Source organism: Mya arenaria, chromosome 15, assembly GCF_026914265.1.
Source record: "Mya arenaria isolate MELC-2E11 chromosome 15, ASM2691426v1".
Lineage (NCBI taxonomy): Eukaryota > Metazoa > Mollusca > Bivalvia > Myida > Myidae > Mya > Mya arenaria.
The window spans coordinates 56,464,585-56,487,369 of NC_069136.1; the positions used below are offsets into that span (position 1 = coordinate 56,464,585).

Sequence of the window (22,785 nt, forward strand, 5' to 3'; positions counted from 1 at the left end):
TATTTACGTTCCAAAAAGCAGCCCCTTTGGTACCGGCAGTAGGAGTAGGGACAGATCAATATGAAAGATTACCAACTGTTGACATTGCACCACAACCACGAATTAACTTCAGTATGCATATGGTAAGAAACTACAGTTTGTATATAAAAAAAGCAAAGCAGTGTTTTGAGAAGACATAGGGTATTGTTTGTATGTATTATAATGTAAAAAAGTAAACACATAACTTCTGCTTTTTTTCTGAAAAGTTGATAAAGGCCACATTGAAATACAAAAAACGCTATGTCGAAGTCGTTATGACCTCGGCGAGTACTTCGAGATACACCCCATCCGTTATATTTATCATTCTCCCACCTCAGATAAGTAGATCCAAAAATTTGGCCATGCTGGAAATTCTTTTCTAGCTCACCGGATAGGCATTTCCGGTGAATTCAGTCGTGCTGGAAAATTCCACCTGGCACCCTCCTATGCCAGATGAGTCACGCGCTGTGACGTAATACTATTTATTTATTTTATTATACACTTTATGTAACCATGATTATGCGATTTCAATAGATAAGTTCCATAAACATTTACTTGACAAAAATATATCTTCAAAACAAAACAAAATAACCCTGAAAAACGTGATATCGTAGGAACTTATTGACGTATGCAGTGAATACAAATTACTACGCGTCATGTCGTCAGTAAACATCATCGCATAACGCATCGTATTCAAATATATATATATTGCAGTCGCTATGTCCATGCAATCCTTCGTCAATAATACCAACTCGAGCTAGACATCCGGTAACAGCAGCATAATGAAAACCTTGTCTTGTGGCAATATTTAAAATCATAATAAATTATTTCTCGCTTCAAATGGCACAATAAAAAACCATGAAAACCACGAATTACCACATATCTAAACGCACATAATTTTTACTACGCACAAAAAATGTTCCAGCGAAAAGACATTTTTACTTTACGTACAGTATGTGAGAGTGCAGCTTTAAACCTGATTTCCAAATTTATAATGACTCAAGTTGGCATCTGGCGTTACGTTTATTACAATTTAGTTGATGTTCAGGTAGTACGAAAATATGTCATGATTTAAGGGTTACTGAATTTCAAGCCTTTATTCTATTTTGAATAACCTCAGTTAGTAGTAAACGTGTTTTAATAAAAGAAATCATCAATATAAAAGTGATATTTTAAACATAAGAACCACTTAATAAAAAGAAAATATAAAACGTTTGTGATTAATAAAATGATAGAATGTACTGTTTTGTTTTTACAGAAACAAGATACTAGCGCCCCTGATGTGGGTAATATATATGAAAATCGTCGCTTACGAATTGAGCAAGAGTGCGACAACATGGGAACTCCTCAAAACAAAAAGTTTTTGGTCGGAAATTTCCTCGGACGCGAATGGTTTGACAAACATCATAGAATACTTTTCTGCGGTATAGCTAAGGTGTCCTCGTCGTTCTGGAAACAAGTATTGACAGTGCTTGGTAAGAGTGAAACATATTCATCGCCATTTGAAGTCAAAGGAGCCAGAAGCGTGGGAGTATTATCTCGAATACAGCAATATACAGAACTGAATGATATGGACAACGCGTCGGAATTCAATTTAACTACCGCATTTATGTTTGTACGAAATCCTTATGCGAGACTTTACTCGGGATATGTCGACAAGTTATATACACCAATTCCTGGAATGTTTCAAGTTATTGGGCGCGAAGCGGCATTGACTGTTAGAAATTGTAGCAAGGATTTCGAATACGCATACGATATCACTTTTCGGGAGTTTGTGCAATATATTCTACAACTTTATAAAGATAACAAATACATCGACGGCCATTTTAAACCGATGACTGAGAAATGCGACGCATGCGCAATTCCCTACACATTCATTGGTCATCTGGAAACCTTAGAAGATGACGCCAAATACTTAATGAGTAAATGGAGGCGTGAGTTTCCCGACGTCAAATTCAAATTTAATGACTTTGAAAAGGAATCTGCAATTAACAATGTGCGATATATGGTGAATAGATTATTTCAGACCAGAAAAAAACTTGACGATAATAATTTCTCAATGTACAATATGTCAGTTCGAATTTGGTGTGACTTGCAAATTAGAGGGTATATCTCAAAACTAAGCAGATTTCCATTTTCGAAAAGTGAAATTTCGACTTTGACCGAAGAAAAGTATATAGCTACATTAATAGACGAACTTGAAAACAGGAAAGATATATCAGCCATCAAGAAACAGCGTACAGAGGCATATATTCAAGCATATCAGACCATTCCACTTACAGAAATGCGTCAACTGAGAGAGTATTTATTGAAAGACTATACAATGTTCGGTTATGACGACAAACCGAAAGAACTATTTGACAGAAAGACATTGATTGTTGATCACGTTTACCTGGACGGACTTTAAGATTACATCAAAATCTATCAAAAAATAATAATCATGAAACCAGCTTTGCAAATTATCAATATGAATAAGGGTGAATTTAACAATGTACATGTAGTGTTTTCTTTGATTTGAATTTAGTTTTTGGTTTTTCTTTGGCGATACCTTTTACATTTGGTATGTTTGTCGGTTGAAACATTCGTTGTTGCTAATGAGTATGTTCTTTTACTTTTCAAACTTATCTAACATTCAAGGACAAGGTAGGATAACGGTAACGTTTTTCCTATGTTTTGTACGATTTTTATACGTTCGGAACTCCTCGGCCATTTTTCTCGAAAACCACCTCGGATGTATACGGTTTACATACTCAGAAATCGGTATGTTTAAGTCTGTTGCAAGTAAATCGCGTAGTACATGTAATTTATTTTAGTAGATAAACTTAATGACTTAAATCTTTTGGAATCTTAATTATGTTTGCAATAATTCACTTCACTGGCAATCAATTTAAACTTAGATCAATAAATACAAGCTTAAACACTAAATTTAATTTATGGCATAATTAAAAAAATACGAACTCCTTTTTCTGATGTACCGGCAAACATCCGAAGTTGTTTTTGGCCGAGGAGTTCCGAATGAATTTTAAACCGACACTCTTATTCAAAATCAATACACACACATGTATAACAAACATAAGTTTACTTTGTGTGATAAACCTTTAAAGCTGCAATCTCAGATTAACCATTACAACAACTTTTTTATTGTTTGTCTTCGAACGAGCCAATTTTTGCGAAAATCCATGGACACAATTTATATAAGACTACTAACAAAAATTTAGATCACAGAACTTTATATTTAAGTTCATACATTGATGTGTTATGCATTTTTCTTAAGCAGTTAGTAACGGTTTAAGCCATAAAACATTAATTTTCGATCGAAAATATGCAAATCTGCGATCTGATCTTTTGTCAACAGTCTTATATCACTAGTTTGCAGATATTTACGCAAAAGTTTGCTCTTTCCAAGACAAAAAATAAAAAAAGTTGTAAAAAAAGTAAATCTGTGAGAGTACAGCTTTAACTTCTTACTAAATAATGCATTTATGGAAACAAGTAATTACTGATAACAAGATTGTAACCGTGTATTTAATAGCTGATCAAAACGCAAACATATGATTGGTTAGTGCTTAAAGATTTATTGTGATTTACGATCTCGTCTCAAAATGTAGAAACACCGAGTCTTCTGCACCTTTCTTTCAAATTAAACTCTGTATCCTTCATAAGAAGCATTGTTTTCGACATTTATTCATACTTTTTTGTATATTTAAACCATTGAATTAATTGTGTTAAAAAATAATGGGATTAAGAGTGCATTTATTTTTATTTATTTATTATTATTATTTATTTTTTTATTTATTTATTTATTTATTTTTTTTTTTTTTGGGGGGGGGGTCTTGTATCAATGCCCTGCGGGGACGAACAGATGGTAAAATCCCCGCCAAATGCCTCCGCACCCCAGGGACCCTAGGTAAGGCCCATTCCCCGCTATATTCATAGCAAAGACAAAACCACCACATTCACCCGGCACTGCGGGGCCAACTGGAAGGTAAAAACACGGCCCATTTCCCCGGCAATCCCCGGTATACCCCCGGACCGGAGGGGGCGTGGTTACAATTGACTGGTGCATTATTTGACTGATGGTGTTTTAAAAGGAAATTTGACATGAACTTTAGAAAACCTTTTCGGCCGATGTTGTTAGGACAATGAGGCATGTTTTCAGCTGTAAAGTCGATTTTGGATGAGAAACAATTTCACATGACCGGAAACACACGTCCGATATGCAAGAAATTACACACCCACACCATACTCCCTATTTCAGAAATTGAAAAAAAAATATAATCGTTGATAAACGATTTTTAGAGAAACTTTTTGATGTCAATTGTGAATTAAAGTTACTGCGCTTAATGACGTCAGTACACAATGTCGCACACGCTTTTTGGTGAAATGTACAAAAGTTAAATTTTATAACTACGCAAGTGGTTGTGGTAAACTGGCTTAGCTGGAGATAAGGTTGTGGTAAACTCACTTGTAACGGATACATCTTACTAGGTGGATTAGACGCCCTCTTCAATTGCACATGAAATTCCTGATCTTTCTCCTTCGTTTGCAAGCTATAGCAAATTAATGTACATATATTGAGAACAACAATAACTCCGATGCAAGTTGTCCAAGGAGTGTGTGGTTATTATGTCAAATCCCCAAATGGCACAGAGCAATATGAAATAAAGGATGAGATTGCTAAACAGAGGAGTGCCTCCAGATACTGTTTTTGTCTTCTTCCTTTACACGGCAAACCATTACAGGATATTTAGTGTACCAGAAGTTCACGGTATCCCAGTCCACTAAGTTTGTTACACTAATTGAAAAAACAAAAATGAAAGGTTCCTGAGGTGGAGTTTGTTGTTGCAGGAAGATTATCTTGAAATTAAACATATACAATAAGAGAGTACATTATTTAAGGAATGAATTGCGGGGTTGATGTCATTATCGGGGTATGAACGCAATTGGGTTGGTCAATGTGTGTGGAGTCCGAAGGACTCCACGCGTACTTTGACCAACCCAATTGCGTTCATATCCCCGATAATGACATCAACCCCGCAATTCATTCCTTATATTTACACCAATAGTTCATTATTTCATTCAAGAATTGTTAAAAAACTACTTCATTTCATTTAAGAAAATATTTCAGTAATCCGTTCTTACCCATTCTATAAATAGAACGACCCGACTATAACCGGAAACATTTTTTTTTCAAATGACGTCACAATAACGCGGGAAAAGATCAACCACTTGAAATCACTTTAAAACGTAAAAATTGAAACACTTCTGGCACCAATATATTTAAAATATAATAAACTAACACTTTCTAAAATGTTGTTCTATATTTTACGGGACGTGCTGACACAATACAACCAATAACAAGATCAATAGCTTTCATGTATATTGTTATGCAATGAATTACGATCCGAACATATCCGAAGATGTTGAACGCAATTGCCGCAAGGCAGTTCATTTAAGGAATGGAAGTTGAGGTGTAAATATAAATTATTAATGTGACTTTGGAACTACATTATAATGTGACCCTGAACATACATTATAATGTGACCCTGAACATACATTATAATGTGACCTTGGAACTACATTATAATGTGACCCTGAACATACATTATAATGTGACCCTGAACATACATTATAATGTGACCTTGGAACTTCATTATAATGTGACCCTGAACATACATTATAATACGACCGTGAAATTACATTATAATTTGACTTTTTGACAGTATTATGAATTTGACCTTGGAACTACATTACAATGTGACCCTGAACATACATTGTAATGTGACTTGGTACTGCATTGGAACTACTTTTAAATGTGACCCTTGGACATCAAACCTACTGCACATTCACTGAGCCTTTATTAAGATTCCTTGTGTAGTTCATTATTTATTTCAAACCTGTTTGAAAAAAGTTGTTAGGGGGTAATATTGGAAAGGAGATATATAAGAGAGTCACAGCTATCAAAAAGGTATTCATGGTAATTCATTTCTTTATTTTACTCAAATAAATCATAAATATCTTACAATAAACAGATCAATTGTAATATCTAATATGATACATTCATTATGATACTTAACAAAAATGTACACTTTTTATGCACATTGCTACTTAGCAAAAGAACATAAATACTAGTAAGTATAAATAATGAATGCATAATGCTCACTCTACATAAGGAAAAATACTTTCATTTTATAAATCAAGATCATTTTTGTTCACATCAGAAAATTATTTCAAGCACAACCTAGTTAAAAATGCATTGGTGAGCTTATTCATATAATATTGTTAAATTAAGTTAATCACGGGAAATACTTTTATGAAGCAAACAGAAATATGCACTAAGTAGCAAATAGTACACACAAGTTCAGATAAAAAACAAACATGTATATGTGCAACTGCAACTGTTGGAACTCAGTATGTTTAACAACCTCATTACTGTATTAAGATTGGTGTACTATGCTCTGTATATTGTTTGAATGTTGAGAGGTCCTAATTTCAGTAAGACCTAATTTCGTGAGTCCTAATTTTGTGAGGTCCCAATTTTGTGATACTTTTGTTTTGGCTAATTATGTGTTGCCATTATTAAATGTTTACAAACATTGATATTTTAAAGTTTTATATTAAAAACCTGATCAATTTGCAAAAAAATAATGATTATTAAACCCTGAAGAAATTAAAACAATCCCCAATTATAGGGTAAGGTGATCAAGTAACAAGAAAACATTCATTTTGGTAAATACATACTAATAACGTTAAACCATTACTTTAATTGTGTTTCAAATAATAACATTGAGAGTATACGACTTGAGTAGGCATGCATTTTTCGAATACGAGATGCATGGGTAGAGCATATCACAAAGCGCATCGTTAGTGAGTTTGTACCTTAGCAACGACCTAAATCTATGTAGATGCATGGGTAGAGAATACCACAAAGCGCTACGTGAATAAGCTCCGTACCTTAGCAACGACCTAAATCTAAGTAGATGAATGGGTAGAGGATACCACAAAGCGCTACGTGAGTAAGCTCCATACCTTAGCAACGACCTAAATCTAAGTAGATGAATGGGTAGAGAATACCACAAAGCGCTACGTGAGTAAGCTCCATACCTTAGCAACGACCTAAATCTAAGTAGATGAATGGGTAGAGGATACCACAAAGCGCTACGTGAGTAAGCTCCGTACCTTAGCAACGACCTAAATCTAAGTAGATGAATGGGTAGAGGATACCACAAAGCGCTACTTGAGTAAGCTCCATACCTTAGCAACAACCTTAATCTATGTAGATGGATGGGTAGGTAATACCACAAAGCGCTACGTGAGTAAGCTCCATACCTTAGCAACGACCTTAATCTATGTAAATGAATGGGTAGAGAATACCACAAAGCGCTACGTGAGTAAGCTCCATACCTTAGCAACGATCTGAATCGAAGTAGATGCATGGGTAGAGGATACCACAAAGTGCTATGTGAGTGAGCTCCGTACCTTAGCAACGACCTAAATCTAAGAAGATGGATATACCTAAATAACGTACTGTTGCATAAGAGTCAGTTGATAGCGCTTATCAGTGACAAGCTTACTAAGCAACTTGCCCTAGGACGGACTTCCTGTACAGTGTATGAGATGAAATTAATGATTAAACATTGATACGCAAACTTATTCATCAAATAAAATCATAATGTATTACATAAATAACTGAAATGAATCCTACAGATTGAAACAAAAATAAAAATGTTTTGGCACATAAACGGATATTTGACTGGAAATATATACAGTACGGACAAAACAAAGACTATGAATACATGTCTGCTTTCTTTTCAACAAAATAAGCAGAAGTTTGATGAAGCTATTACTTTTGCATTTGATAATCAGGTCGAAATAATTATGACTGGATGAAAATTATAAAGATACATAAAAAAACGAAATGCATATTATGTAATTATAAAACAAAATACATTCTTTTTGTACATTTGAGAATGATCCTTGATTACTGTGACCAGAATACATTGATTGTCTGACATACACTAAACTACAGAAAGGATGGCAAACAAAAGCTACACAGTCCTTTTTTTCTTGGCTAGTGACTCTGTTGCAACTTAAAGCTGCACTCTCACAGATTGACCGTTTGGACAACTTTTTCATTTTTTGTCAAGGAATGAGCCAATTTTTTGCGTAAATCTCTTGAAACAAGAGCTAAAACACTGCTGACAATTTTTTTTGCATTTTTCCATATTTGCATAAAAAATTCCAAGACAAAAAATAAAAGAGTTGTCAAAATTGTCAATCTGTGAGAGTGCAGCTTTAATGTCGTAAGTTTGAATAATTTTATTAACTTACTGCAATTCTGAATATTATATACCTCCTGAAAAAGGGACAAAAGAAGTAAAACTTAAAAGAGTGAACAGCAAATATTTGATGTGTTTTTAATCAGCGGTTTATGACTTGTCTTGCATTTAATAATAACATCGATAAAACAAGAGCACTGCAGGGCGATTGCCAACACCCATCTGTTGTTTTCCAAAAAAAGGGGGAATAACTTGAAAAGTATTTAAAGCTGCTCTCTCACAGATTTATTGTTTTGACAATTTTTTTTATTTTTTGTTTTTACGAATGAGCCAATTTTTGCAAAAGTAACTGGAAACCAGTGATATAAGATTGCTGACAAAAGAGCAGATCACAGTTTTCATAGTTACATTTGAAAATTGATGTTTTATGGCTAAAAGCATTACTTAAGCTTTAAAAGTAAAGTTTTTGGCAGTTAACCAACCAATTGAGTTCTGTTCTATTGTGAATTATCTTATATAGCTGAATTAAAGGCACTGATGCCAGAATGATCTAATTCTGAGACAAAAAAGACAAAAAAAGATCAAAACTGTCTATTTGTGAGAGTGCACTTTAAGCAAGAGTTGTGGGCCTTGCTGTACATGTGTGTTTTGTCCCTGGCAGTATGTGTACTAAATTATATTTAAGAATCTTATACAGTTTGAAGTAATGGCCAAGGTTAAAGTTTTTGAATGCTGAAAACTCCAGGTCGTCAACGAGAACAATGTCAAGGCTATGACAACACCACAACCATTTTTTACAATTACAGACAATCTAAAAACCTGTAGAAAAAAGAAAATGGAAACAAATGAAAGAGATTCCAATGTACATTATGGAAAAATATGATAAACGATAAAATAGATTCTTGAAAATTAAAATGTACACTATACCATTGGCATTATTTTTGTTTATTTTAATGTACTGTGGTTTTTTTTCTTATGCTGAACAGCATCATCTTCTCTCTTTACGAATATATTGCTTGGTAAAGAATAAGGATTCAATTCTATACTGGCATTAAACTTGGAGTTGAGTTTCTGTCAAAACAAAACCGTTATCCAAAACAGCATTTGCAAAAGTTGACACTTAGCATCAGTTAAATAGGGAATTCAACTGTTGTGGTAACATACGATTATGGAAATATTGTTTGATACAAAAAATATAAAGTCAGCAGTTTATTATCCTTTGGCACAACAGATCTTTCTAAATAATTAAAATACATTGCAGGCTAATATATATGTAACCTAAGCAGGTTTTCTTTTTTAACTTAACATTTGCATGTCAAAATTTATGTAATATTTGCTGATTTACATGTATGTAACATTTACAAGTTAACATACATATATAATATTTGAATGTAAAAATTTATGTAATATTTGCCAATTAACATATATGTAACAATTGCAGCTTAAAATTTGCACGTTAACATTAATGAAACATTTCAGGTTAAAAAATATATATGTAATTACATTTCCTGCAATATAGTTTTTCAACAACAAAAATCAGAAAATTTGTATGTCCAATTGTAGAGTTTGCATAAGTAAATTTAATAAAATTATTAACTAAATAAGAAAAAATATTCTGCATTCAAAAAGTATGCCTACAGGAGAGAGAATGTTGATGTATCAAGCCGAATTGAATAAAAAAAATCCTCTGAAAGAGTAATGTTTAAACAAATAAACAAATTGCAGAGTTTGGTGTGTTGCCTGTTTGGGGTGCCCATCATGGTCAAATAAATTATAACACAAATTTAAATGTAAAAGGTGCAACATTTTGAAGGAAATTGAGTAACTGATGCAATTTCTCACAAAATCAAACTTGACCGAGGTGCCTACAGACACTGTAAACAAGTTTCATCATAATCCGAGTTGCCCATGACATTAAAATACGTAAATGGGAAATCACTCTGAAGTTTCTTGGTCAACTTATTTCACAATGATATGTGATGGAAACAATATGCCAACAAACATTGTCACAAAGTTTCATTTCCATTGGATTATAAATACTTAGTTTATTACCTGCACTAGACATTAACTTACCATTTTTTAACGAAAAAGGTGCATAACTCTAGATTTATGGATGCAAGTCAGCCCACAATCAAACTTGAACTAGACATGCCAACAAACATTGTCAGAACGTTTCATTACAATTGCATAATAAATACTGATGTTTTTTACCTGCACAAGGTTTTTTGCTGTTTATCACCGCCATCAACGCCAAAAGTAATACCTATATATATCGCCCCATGACACAATAAGCTAAGGTGATAGAAAACAGTAAAGGCTGATCTATTGCCTCAAAGATCAAGTTTGCAACAAAAATATCGCAGGATGAAAGCAATAACGTCCTAACCGCTTCTTCATATAACGTCAATTAAAACTTTCTGACTTTCACCCATCAATATGTCTATAAAAAGAAATGAACATTTATGATTGAACTTGTATGCATGACAAACAAAGATTGAATCTCTAATTAATGAAAGAAAATCCATTTAAGTCCATCAGAAAAAATTTGCTGTCTTAATACTCCTAGCCTTCTTATTTTTAGTTTATACTGATTTCTTTCAGCTCCATAGTTACAAAAGCTGGCAGATTAAAGACTCACACTTGATTCTGTTTCCTAGCAGAAACCAGAACCAGTGTCCATTTTGAGAGGCTATGAGTTTTCCCTGGTGGGGATCAAACCCAAAGAAGAAAACCTATACCAATGGACAGATTTGTGAATATTCATCAAGTTCCTTAGTTAAGATAGCTCACTATACAATGAACAGATTTGTGAATATTCATCAAGTTCCTTAGTTAAGATAGCTCACTATACAATGAACAGATTTGTGAATATTCATCAAGTTCCTTAGTTAAGATAGCTCACTATACAATAAACAGTTTTGTGAAAATTCATGAAGCTCCTTATCATTTTTATTTACATAAATGTAAATTTATTTCATTTATATATCTATTTCTATCTGTATTTTGCACCAAACAAGCCATAATTAATAAAACAAAACAAGCACAAAAAAAATTTGGTAAAATAAATATCACATGGGTTTTCACCTTTCTGAAGGTGACAATGTCATTCATAAGAAACAATTCACTAACAAATACGAAATAATTATTATAATACATAACGGCTATACACATCTTGTACACAAGGACCCGTTCATTCACTGCCTATATAAAGTGCAACCATCAGAAATAGGTATAATAGTTAATTGTTGAATAGGTTTTGGTGGCATACACAAAAATAAATGAAAATAAGATTGGAATAATCTATGACCTTCAAAAATTGTCCTAACAATATTGGGCGCCGCCATTCTTTTTGGCATCACAACAAACTACTTGTAGCGCTGTATTTACAGCTTATGTCATATTGCCGATAAGACCTATCACTCTTCTTGTTGCCATTCATAAAAGCAGTCAAAAAAGTAAGTCATAAACATTTTGAAACTTGGTTAATACTGTTGTCAATGATGATCAGGAAGCAAAAATGACAGAAATTCAAATGGTCTTCTTTTTGAGAAATACGAAATATGAAATTAAATCAAGAATGTGTCGAACCTTACACCAACGCTCCTCTGTTATTCTTCGGTCAAAAAAGGGGCACAACTTAAAAATTATTGAAACCAGAATAATTGGCCTTGCTGTACATGTGTGTTTTGTCTCCATAATTTGAGTAACGGCCATGGTTAATGTTTTCCAACAACTCCAATGATGCCGCCACAAAAGATGACAACGATACTTAGACTATGACAGTACCTAAACTTTTCTTATTTGAAATATGACAAGCTAATGGTTAATTGTGCTGGTTTGTACATTGCTGCCATTGGAGAAAAACCTAGAAAATTCATAAGACTACATAATGCATAAATACTTCCCATAGAGCCAATTCTATCTTATATTCAACTGAAAACTATCTAAATATAAATTAATTTAAATATCAAGAAATAAGAAGAAAAAACCAACTTGTTTAGGTATGTTATGATTTTAATGAAGTGGGGTTTATTCTTAAGATGGACATGATATAATGAAATGAACACTCATAAATAAGAATACCTAATACTACATTGTATCTACCTGATGTAACACTTGACGTGCAAAGCTACATTTACAAGCAAACTTGACACATATACCTTCATGTACAAGCAAACTTGACATATATACCTTCATGTACAAGCAAACTTGACATATATACCTTCATGTACAAGCAAACTTGACACATATACCTTCATGTACAAGCAAACTTGACATATATACCTTCATGTACAAGCAAACTTGACACATACCCCTTCATGTACAAGCAAACTTGACACATATACCTTCATGTACAAGCAAACTTGACATATATACCTTCATGTACAAGCAAACTTGACACATATACCTTCATGTACAAGCAAACTTGACACATATACCTTCATGTACAAGCAAACTTGACATGTAAGTAAACTGCATGTGCAAGCAACTGCATTATAAAACAATCATCAACAGGCATCTTGAACAAGATATGATTCTTTGACAATCAAAGTTGCTGTTTTTATCAAGCTTAAATTGGTTTCATAATATTGTAGAAGGTTATTATGGAAGTATTTTAATCATCAGCATACATCTGTATCTTAAGTGTCCAATCTTGAGCCACTGGCCAATGTCAAGCCTTGAGACACTGGCCAATGTCAAGCCTGGAGCCACTGGTAAATGTGAAGCCTGGAGCCACTGGTAAATGTGAAGCTTTGAGCCACTGGCCAATGTCAAGCCTTGAGCCACTGGTCAATGTCAAGCCTTGAGTCACTGGTCAATGTCAAGCCTGGAGCCACTGGTAAATGTGAAGCCTGGATCCACTAGTAAATGTGAAGCTTTGAGCCACTGGTCAATGTAAAGCTTTGAGCCACTGGCCAATGTCAAGCCTGGAGCAACGGGCCAATGTCAAGCTTTGAGCCACTTAGTAGTGTCAAGCCTGGAGCCACCATGCAGTGTCAAGCTTGGAGCCACTGATCAAGTCAATCCTTGAGCATTGGGTCAATGTGAAACCTGGAGTCACTGTGCTGTGTCAAGCCTGGCGTGACTGTGCTGTGTCAAGCCTGGAGCCACTGTGCTGTGTCAAGCCTGGAGCCACTGTGCTGTGTCAAGCCTGGAGCCACTGTGCAGTCAGGTCTTTCCCTGCTTGCCCATGACTTTTTTATCATGTCTGCTGCATTTTTTGTTTTGTCAAGGTCACACTGAATGAATGACTTCTTCCTCTACTCCAGTCTTTCCTGGGATTTTAAATCTTCTTATGGGATGTCTTACTGACTGTTTTCCCCATTCTCCAAACCAGTACAATCTGAGTATCTGACTTAATCTCTTTCATCGATCCTGTTTTCCCTACACTTTGAATGGAACAGTCTTATTGAGTATCAAAGTCAGTCTATGTAATCCCATGCTGTCCCCCCCTCTACCCTCAAATGAACCTGCCAAGGGCTGTATAAAAGTCTTGAAGACATGCCAGTAGCTGGGAAAATTTGGGTCGCTCCTCGGGATTCACAGCCCAACAGTTGGCCATCACAACGTATCTGGAATTCGAAAGCAAAGATTTGAAAATGATACATGTATTTCAAATCAATACATACACAATGTATAACAAACATAAATTTTGAGTGGTTAACCTTTAACTACTTACTAAATAATGCATTTATGGAAAATATTTTTGTAACTGATAATAAGATTGTTACTGTGTATTAAATAGCTGAAAATGCTCGCATATTAAATGACTGTTGAGTCTTTAAATGTTTACATTGATCAACTATCGTCACTAAGGTGAGAAATACCGTTTTTTCTGCACCTTTTGTTCAAATTGAATACGGTATCCTTCATAATAACCATTGTTTTCGATATTTATTCATCCTTTTCGGTAAATTAAAACAATTGTATAAATTGTGGTACATCTTATTTGGGAGTAAGAGTGCATCTTTAAAACAAAACCTTTCATTTTAAGTTTCCTAAAAATCATTTTCTTTTCTAATGCAATTTCACAAAATAATATCAACAAGTAAAATTAACATTGCATTGGCAAACAGCTCCTTTGCAAAAAATGGTCAACAAAATTGTAAAACCCCTTCTTTTCACTTATTATACATGGTCATAGGTTGTATCACAAAATGTGAAGACTGTCACTCTATATGTAATTGTGCCTTGCAATGATTCAGGGTACTGAACAAACATATCAGTGTTTAAAGCTTTAATCTATAACAAACAAGAGCAAAAATCAGACAAGCTACAGCAAAACTGTGATCGCTCGAGGTCGGAACGCCGCTTGTTCGAATGACCGCAGTTTTACTGTAATAAATAAGAAACACAACTCTGACATACAGTTCATCAGGGCAGTTTTGTGGCTGTGCAAGCCGGTATCCCTCGTGTAAATACGCCTCCATCTCGAACGGGTCAATATCGGGGTACGGCTGGTGGGCCAACGTTACAAACTCCCATAATACAACTCCAAATGACCACTGGAAGACAGAAGCGATGCTTTGTTACAATGCAGCTACTGGGAAGTATCTGAGGTCATACAGGCACAAACATATTACAAGAAATCCAATCAACTGTTAGAATGCTTGTATGCCATCAGCCTTCTTCTTTATCCTAAATGTTTCACTTTCAGTACGCAATGGGCCAATTGTGCAGAACTTTATTAAATTTAAAAATGTGATTAACAACTTTGTTGTCAACTTTTACACATGAACTTTCTGATGATATGCACATGCATTACAATAAAACATGCTGCTGAAACAGTTGTCTTTAATCTTAGTTCAAACATTATACTAATCATTATGAAGAAAGTTATGATAACTTATACTATGTCACTCTCATTGGCACGATGTTGCGCGAGAGTGTGGTCTTGTGGTATGGGAGAAACCAGAGTACTCAGAGATAACCCACTTGTCTGAATTGGTGACCATTAACCAAACCCACATGCATCCAGGCCAGGAATCAAGCTTGGGTGGCCTTGGTGAGAAGCAAGTGCCCTTACCACTGCATATATCAACAACTGCTACTTCAGGAATTGTATCAACAACTGCATCCTCAGGAGATGGTCTTTAAATAACTTTTTACGGTAATGAAATTTTTGAGACCATTACTAAAGCTACAATAAGGCATCATTATAATTTCTCCATCATATTTTGCTACTAACCACATCACTGGCAGGAGAGAACCTTCTATCCGATATCCCTTCGACCGCGAGCCACTTGACAGGGCGGTTCTCATTGTCCCCAAGACAGTTGTAGTCCCCCGGAAACAGGTCTCGCGCTAAAGAGTTATCCGTCAGCTTCACTATTAGATCACTTTCAACTCTGGAATGGTAAATGTTATACATAACAATATAATCATGTTGGTGATACTTTTCAAAATAACTGTAAAATTTTAGAAAACAATTTTGGTCAAACGTTAACATGATATCATGTTTTCATTCTAACCATTGGCATTTAAATCTTAAAACAGCTAGATAGACATTTTATAACTGTCAGAATAAAGGACCATGTTCATATTATTATGATCTCATTTCACTTATTTCATACATATATTTCTACTGTTAACGAAACATGGGGCTGATATCTGGAACAATCTTTAGCTTTTTAAAGTAGCTGAACTGATAAATAACAAAATTGAGCTACCGGTAATCTCATAAAAACAAATAAGGGGCGGTATTCATAAAGTAATTCTTTAACTTTAAAACAATTTCTTTTTTTTACATATAAGTATTGTTTTGAATAAAATAAATGAAATAAAGGATTTCAAATATTATTAAGCGATTATTTGATTTGCATTTTGTCCGAAACTAACTCTGTGTTGATGACTGTTTAAAGCAACTGTGCACCAAAATATCAATTTGCAAGATAAAAAGAAAATTGTCGAAAACTGTCATAAACTTGGTATAAATGTGTACAATGCATTGAATCTTACTAACTGAAGTACCGCATAGTTTACAATTGATTCAAGTTTAGCAGTTATTTCGTATTTTTCCATTAAAAAAGATTAATTGGTATGTCTACCTAGTAGAATTCATTCCTTATGCGTGATTGGCTAGTTGGTGATGACGCTGGACTGCAATTTTGGCGATACAGGGTTCGAACCCGGTCTCAGACAATTATTTTTTTTTACATTTTGGTACTTTTTTTTACAATTATGATATCAAAGCGTAACACATTCTATTAAATAATTGTCCCGAGATTCGTTACAGAAAAAAAAATTTGGTGCCAATCTGGTGTTCAGTCCCTTTATGTATTAATGTAATTAATGTATATCAGACGTTTATATATATATATATATACGCATATATAAAGTCAAGCGTCAGAAAAAAATGTTTGTATCCCGTTTTCTGACTTACTACGATTCTTTTAACCCAACCCTTAATTTTTGTTTTGCCAGCAGACAATGTTCGCCGCTCAGTTTTTTTCTTCCATCTTTTGACAAATTTTTGGTAGTTTCTGGCGTGAGAAAGATGCATAAATGTACCAGGATAAAATGGTAATGGTTTTCAGTGTGAAAACAATATTAATATATAACTCTACTAATACAAATATAAAAAAAAATCCAGAGCTTCATACCCAACAATTTTGGCAGTAAAAAGGGCCATCTTTGGCCCTTTATCAAATGATCAAATTCAGTTGGCTAATACTAATTTATTTTAGCTCCATTGTGACGAAAGCTGATAGCTTATAAGATCACTCTTGAGTCTGTTTCCTGGGCAGAAACCAGTACTGTGTATTTTAAGAGGCATTGAGAAAATTAACCTTGGTGGGGATCGAACCATGACCTCTTGGGTAACAGGCCGACACCTATACCATATGACCACTCTCACCCTGGTGGGGATCAAACCCACCTCTTGGGAGAGAGGCAGACACCTATACCAAATGACCACTCTCACCCTGGTGGGGATCAAACCATAACCGCTTGGGTGTGAGGCAGACACCTATACCACATGACCACTCTCACCCTGATGCAGATCGAACCACAACCGCTTGGGTGTGAGGCAGACACCTATACCACCTGACCACTCTCACCCTGATGCAGATCGAACCACAACCGCTTGGGTGTGAGGCAGACACCTATACCACATGACCACTCTCACCCTGATGCAGATCGAACCACAACCGCTTGGGTGTGAGGCAGACACCTATACCACCTGACCACTCTCACCCTGATGCAGATCGAACCACAACCGCTTGGGTGTGAGGCAGACACCTATACCACCTGACCACTCTCACCCTGGTGCAGATCCAACCACAACCTCTTGTGTGTGAGGCGGACACCTATACAACTAGACAAAACTCTAACCCTCTCAGTTGAATGTACTTACACACAATTTCTTGCTGCAATGTCTCTGTGTACGATCTTTTTTCTGTGCAGAAACTGAATACCCCTGATTACTTGGATGGCCATATATACAATCTGCTGGGTGGATAATGACTGAAAATCACAAGAGGTAGATGGTTTAAAGCTGCACTCTCACAGACTCACAGTTTTCAATTTTATTTTATTTTTGTCTCAGAATCAGTTGAATTTGGCACCAATGCTTTAAATGCAGTATTATGAGATAAGTCACAAAAAAACAGATCTCAATTATTTGTAAAACTAGTGAAATACTGATATTTAGCCAGAAAAAATCAATAATTATTTTTAAGCATAAATATGAAAAATTGTGATCTGATCTTTTGTCAGCATATATATAACACTGGTTTTAAGAGATTTACACAAAAATTGGCTTATTCAAAAACAAAAAAAAAATAAAAAAAGTTGTCAAAACAGTCAATCTGTGAGAGTGCAGCTTTAAATGATAAAAATAAATTATATGGAAGGAATATACATGTATTCAATATTCAATTAAACAGTAATCAATACCAGTACTTTTTTATTATAAAAACATCCATTTTAAAGTAAAATTATCAGGTAGATATATATTTCTCTGGCTCAAGACTTGACTTTAATTAAATGTTTAAATTACAATTGGCGGATTGTTCAGAACTTCATTCAAGTTGTTAACATCACCATTGTTAACTTTCAAATGTGTACAGCTCTGGAACTCTCAAGGATACACTTATGATTTGCAGTTTTCCTAACATAATTTGAGACAACTATTTTAGCTGTATTTGTTTTATTTAAAGCTGCCAGCACTCTCACAGATTGACAGTTTTGACTTTTATTTTAGAGTTTGTCTCAATGCCTTCCATTTAAAGATGCACTATATATTTACTCCCAAATTAGATTTACCATATTTGATACAATTGTTTTAATTTACCAAAAAGGAATAATAAATGTCGAAAACAGTGGTTCTTATGAAGGATACTGCGTTTAATTTGAAAGAAAGGTGCAGAAAACACAGTATTTCTACCTTATGAGACGATAGTAGATCACAGTAAATCTTTTAGCATTCACCAATCATTTAATATTTTTGCGTTTTCTGCTATTTAATACACAGTTAAATTCTTGTTATCAGTAATTAATATTTTCTGCATAATTTAGTAAGTAGTTAAAGGTTTACCAGTTAAAATTTATGTTTGTTATACATGTGTATGCATTGATTTTGAATAAGAGTGTCACTTTAAGAAAAGACAACTAGCTATACTTACATAATGAGAATTACAGTCTGATAATCGACATTTTTGTAGAAACTTTTTAAGATTCCCCTCTGTGGAGTATGGGTATATGATATAGGGTGGTAGTTTATCATCCAGACACGCCCCTATCACGGGGTGAATGTTCGGGTGTGGGAGACCCTTCATCAGGCAGCTTTCCACGAGAAACACGTGCACCTGATCACTACGTGCTTGCTCTGAAATGTTGAATTGCATATTTAAGTAATGAAATTCTGCACATTATTACAGATTTATCAATATAATATTATTTTTCAAGTGTCACAAATATTTTAAGGCACAAGGATTTAGTAGAGAGCATTTATTTTGACCAGTAAAATTTTATTCAATCTAATGCTTTGAGCATTTTAAAGAGTGGATTTCAGTAAAGAAATGAAGGCGGCTGTTCTTGTATATATAAACACACACAGTGTTATAATTGACCATGTGCTACATCTAACATACTCATAATGATACATTTCTATTCTGAGTATTAATATATCACGCGTCAAACATAAATGATGCAAGGCCATTGGTCCGGGACTGGTCACGCAGTGACCCCATTTTTCCCATTTTGGGTCACCAAATTTACATCGTACCAAAATGGCGTCTATTTTCTGATTTGATGAATAATTGAAATTGTAAACAGGTTGTCGATGTGATATATATACGTTACACGGTTAGTAATTGATCCGATATGGGATACACGATGTGCTGGAAACCATATTCGCGTTAGAGCTTCGCTCTCATCCGATAATGCTTTCCTATCCCCGTTATATCCAATATTGGATCACCTTCTAACTCCGTAACTTATGATGTTGTTACTTTTCCACAATATGGTGTATGTTTGAGCTAGTTCACCTGTTATTGTTTTGACAAATATTTCCTGGTCTGCTACTTCACTGTCTTCTTCACTAAGCAGAGTTCCACAGTATACCTTGCCAAATGTGCCTGTAAAAAGAAGAATAAATCAAATGTTTAGGGTTTGCTGAGTACAAATACAGTATATTGTATAGTTCCCTTTGACCAGAATAGCTCCTATTTTGTGTCAAAAGTAAATAACGGCAAATAGCTGACAATGTTTGACAGAACCAGTATTCAAAAACTTAAAAGTTAAAACATAGTTTATAATAATTCAACCATTGCGCTTACCACTGACTGTTAAATAACTAAATGCCTCACCCTTGAACACTACCGCCTTACCATTGTGCTAACCATTCAATAACTCAATAGCTCACCATTGCAGACTATGGCCTAGCATTGTCAAACCAGACAATTACTCAATAACCTAATGGCTCACCATTGAAGACTATGGCCTAGCAGTGTGCAAACCAGACAATTACTCAATAACCTAATGGCTCACCATTGAAGACTATGGCCTACCATTGTGCTAACCAGATAACCATTCAATAACTCAATAGCTCACCATTGAAGACTATGGCCTACCATTGTGCAAACCAGACAATTACTCAATAACCTAATGGCTCACCATTGAAGACTATGACCTAGCATTGTGCAAACCAGACAATTACTCAATAACCTAATGGCTCACCATTGAAGACTATGGCCTACCATTGTGCTAACCAGACAATTACTCAATAACCTAATGGCTCACCCTGGAAGACTATGGCCTAGCATTGTGCAAACCAGACAATTACTCAATAACCTAATGGCTCACCATTGAAGACTATGGCCTAGCATTGTGCTAAACATTCAATAACTCAATGGCTCACCCTGGAAGACTATGGCCTACCATTGTGCTAACCAGATAACCATTCAATAACTCAATGGCTCACCCTGGAAGACTATGGCCTACCATTGTGCTAAACATTCAATAACTCAATGGCTAACAATTTAAGACTATGTCCATAATGTTAATAGCACAACCATTCAATAACTCAATGGCTAACAATTTAAGACTATGTCCATAATGTTAATAGCACAACCATTCAATAACTCAATGGCTAACAATTTAAGACTATGTCCATAATGCTAATAGCACAACCATTCAATAACTCAATGGCTCACAATTGAAAACTATGGCCTAACCATTGTTCTAACCAGACAACCATTCAACAACTCACTGATTCACCCTTTATGACCCTGGCCTTACCATTGTGCAAACCACACAACCCATTCAATAAGCCAATGGGTAACACTTAAAGACTATGGCATGACTTCATCAAAAGTGGTAAAATTAAATACTAGTTCCCTACCTTCCATTATAATCTCAGAGAGAGAAATCCTTGCTCGGTCTATTGCAATTTCTATGAGGAGGGAGTAGGGGTCGACAAGTAGCGCAGGGGTCTGCTGGCGTATCTCGGGAATCGGGGAAATCCCCCGCGGATAGCTGCGTACTGAAAGTACAGAATCTATACATACTGTGTATACAAGGAGAAAGGTAAAACTTACCATGCAAGGATAAAGAAGGGGTATGAAAAATTGCAATTTCTTACACAGTGATCTCCCTTGACAAGCAGAGAAGATCTCTGCCATCACATACAAAAAATACCTGCATTTCAGCTAAATTACTTTTTTAGAAATTTATTTTATTTCATTTCATCGGCTTGACAACTTTAATAAAGCAGCCATAATCTCAGATAATTCCAAGAAAAACAAAAAGTTTTATTTTAATCCATTTAAAAATATAATGTACATTATTGTATAAAATTTATGTTGCAATCTCATAGATACATATCTTAGCGTTGAAAAAATTATGCCTTAACCAAGTGATCTCATGCGCTGTGACTTACGAGATCCAGCAATGCTCTTGCTAGGTGTGTCCGCTCGCAGGAACGATTGTGTCTGCTGGGTCAGTGCCTGGGAGCTGCTTGTATCACTGGAATTGTGGGAACTATAACACATTGGAGCAATAGTAGGCCATTGGCTTTACTAAATACATGGGAACAATAGTAGACTATTGGCTTTAAATATATACATTGGAGCAATAGTGGGCTATTGGCTTTACTGAAAACATTTGAGCAATAGTAGGCCATTGGCTTTACTAAATACATGGGCACAATAGTAGGCTATTTGCTTGAAATGAATACATTAGAGCAAAAGTAGGCTATTGGCTTTACTGAAAACATTGAAACAACAGTAGGCATTGGCTTTACTAAATACATTGGACCAATAGTGGGCTATTGGCTTTACTAAATACATTGGACCAATAGTAGGTTATTGGCATTAAACAATACATTGGAACAGTAGTAGGCTATTGGCTATACTGAAAACATTAGAGCAATAGTAGGCTTTTGGGTTTATTGAAAACATTGGAGCAATAGCAGGCTTTTAGGTTTACTAAATACATGGGAACAAAAGTAGGCCATTAGCTTTTAAGAATACATTGGAATAATAGAAGGCTATTGGCTTTAATTGAATACTATGACATATCATGGTTTATAACTGAAAGTAAATCATCTTTTTCTCAGAAATTTAAGAAAAAACCTAGTTTGAGTCAAAAATGAATACCTTGTTAATGCCTCATTTAATGCATAGAATTTTATTTAAAAGAGCCGTCGTAAGACTACGCCGCTTTGACTTAGAAGTGAATACAATAACGATGTGATATTACCAAGTTTGGTCTCTTTATGTCAAACCTTACTAAAATTATTCGATAAATAAGGCAACTTTGATGCTGCCCTCCCACCAGCCCGTCCGAACAATGACGCAAGCCATTCAAATAACTTGATTTCCCGTTATGAAAATGTGGTTAAGAATACACAAATATGCCTTTAAAAAAAAAAAATTCAAGGGCCATAATTTGTATTTATGGTTAAATTGGAGTTATGTTTCTTGTTGTAAGATGGTCGTAAATAATTTTGAATTTTATTAAGTGCATTGAATGAATGGTATAGAAG

The 22,785-nt window shown here is 34.8% G+C and overlaps 2 protein-coding genes across 2 annotated transcripts in view; one reads left to right on the top strand and one right to left on the bottom strand.

Moving 5' to 3' along the window:
- The first annotated feature begins 1,354 nt into the window (after nucleotides 1-1,354).
- Nucleotides 1,355-2,425, top strand: LOC128219506 (carbohydrate sulfotransferase 8-like). Its single transcript, XM_052927315.1, has 2 exons — nucleotides 1,355-1,952; nucleotides 2,301-2,425. The coding sequence occupies exons 1-2, from the start codon at nucleotides 1,355-1,357 to the stop codon at nucleotides 2,423-2,425; spliced, it is 723 nt and encodes a 240-aa protein (XP_052783275.1).
- A 3,564-nt stretch (nucleotides 2,426-5,989) lies between these two features.
- LOC128219922 (tyrosine-protein kinase RYK-like) overlaps nucleotides 5,990-22,785 on the bottom strand; it is a 95,132-nt gene continuing 78,336 nt past the window's right edge. Inside the window, 8 exon segments of the mRNA XM_052928098.1 lie at nucleotides 5,990-13,870; nucleotides 14,667-14,803; nucleotides 15,487-15,646; nucleotides 17,653-17,762; nucleotides 18,923-19,125; nucleotides 19,787-19,876; nucleotides 21,142-21,297; nucleotides 21,679-21,764. Of these exon segments, the coding sequence (XP_052784058.1) occupies nucleotides 13,759-13,870; nucleotides 14,667-14,803; nucleotides 15,487-15,646; nucleotides 17,653-17,762; nucleotides 18,923-19,125; nucleotides 19,787-19,876; nucleotides 21,142-21,297; nucleotides 21,679-21,764 (1,054 nt within the window). The 3' untranslated portion in view covers nucleotides 5,990-13,758.

What these genes read in the sequence shown, in the direction of transcription:
- LOC128219506 (XM_052927315.1), top strand. Translation starts at nt 1,355, where the DNA reads ATGGGAACTCCTCAAAACAAAAAGTTTTTGGTCGGAAATTTCCTCGGA. An exon ending in CTTAATGAGTAAATGGAGGC is followed by an intron (nt 1,953 to 2,300) that starts GTGAGTTTCCCG and finishes TTCCACTTACAG; the next exon opens with AAATGCGTCAACTGAGAGAG.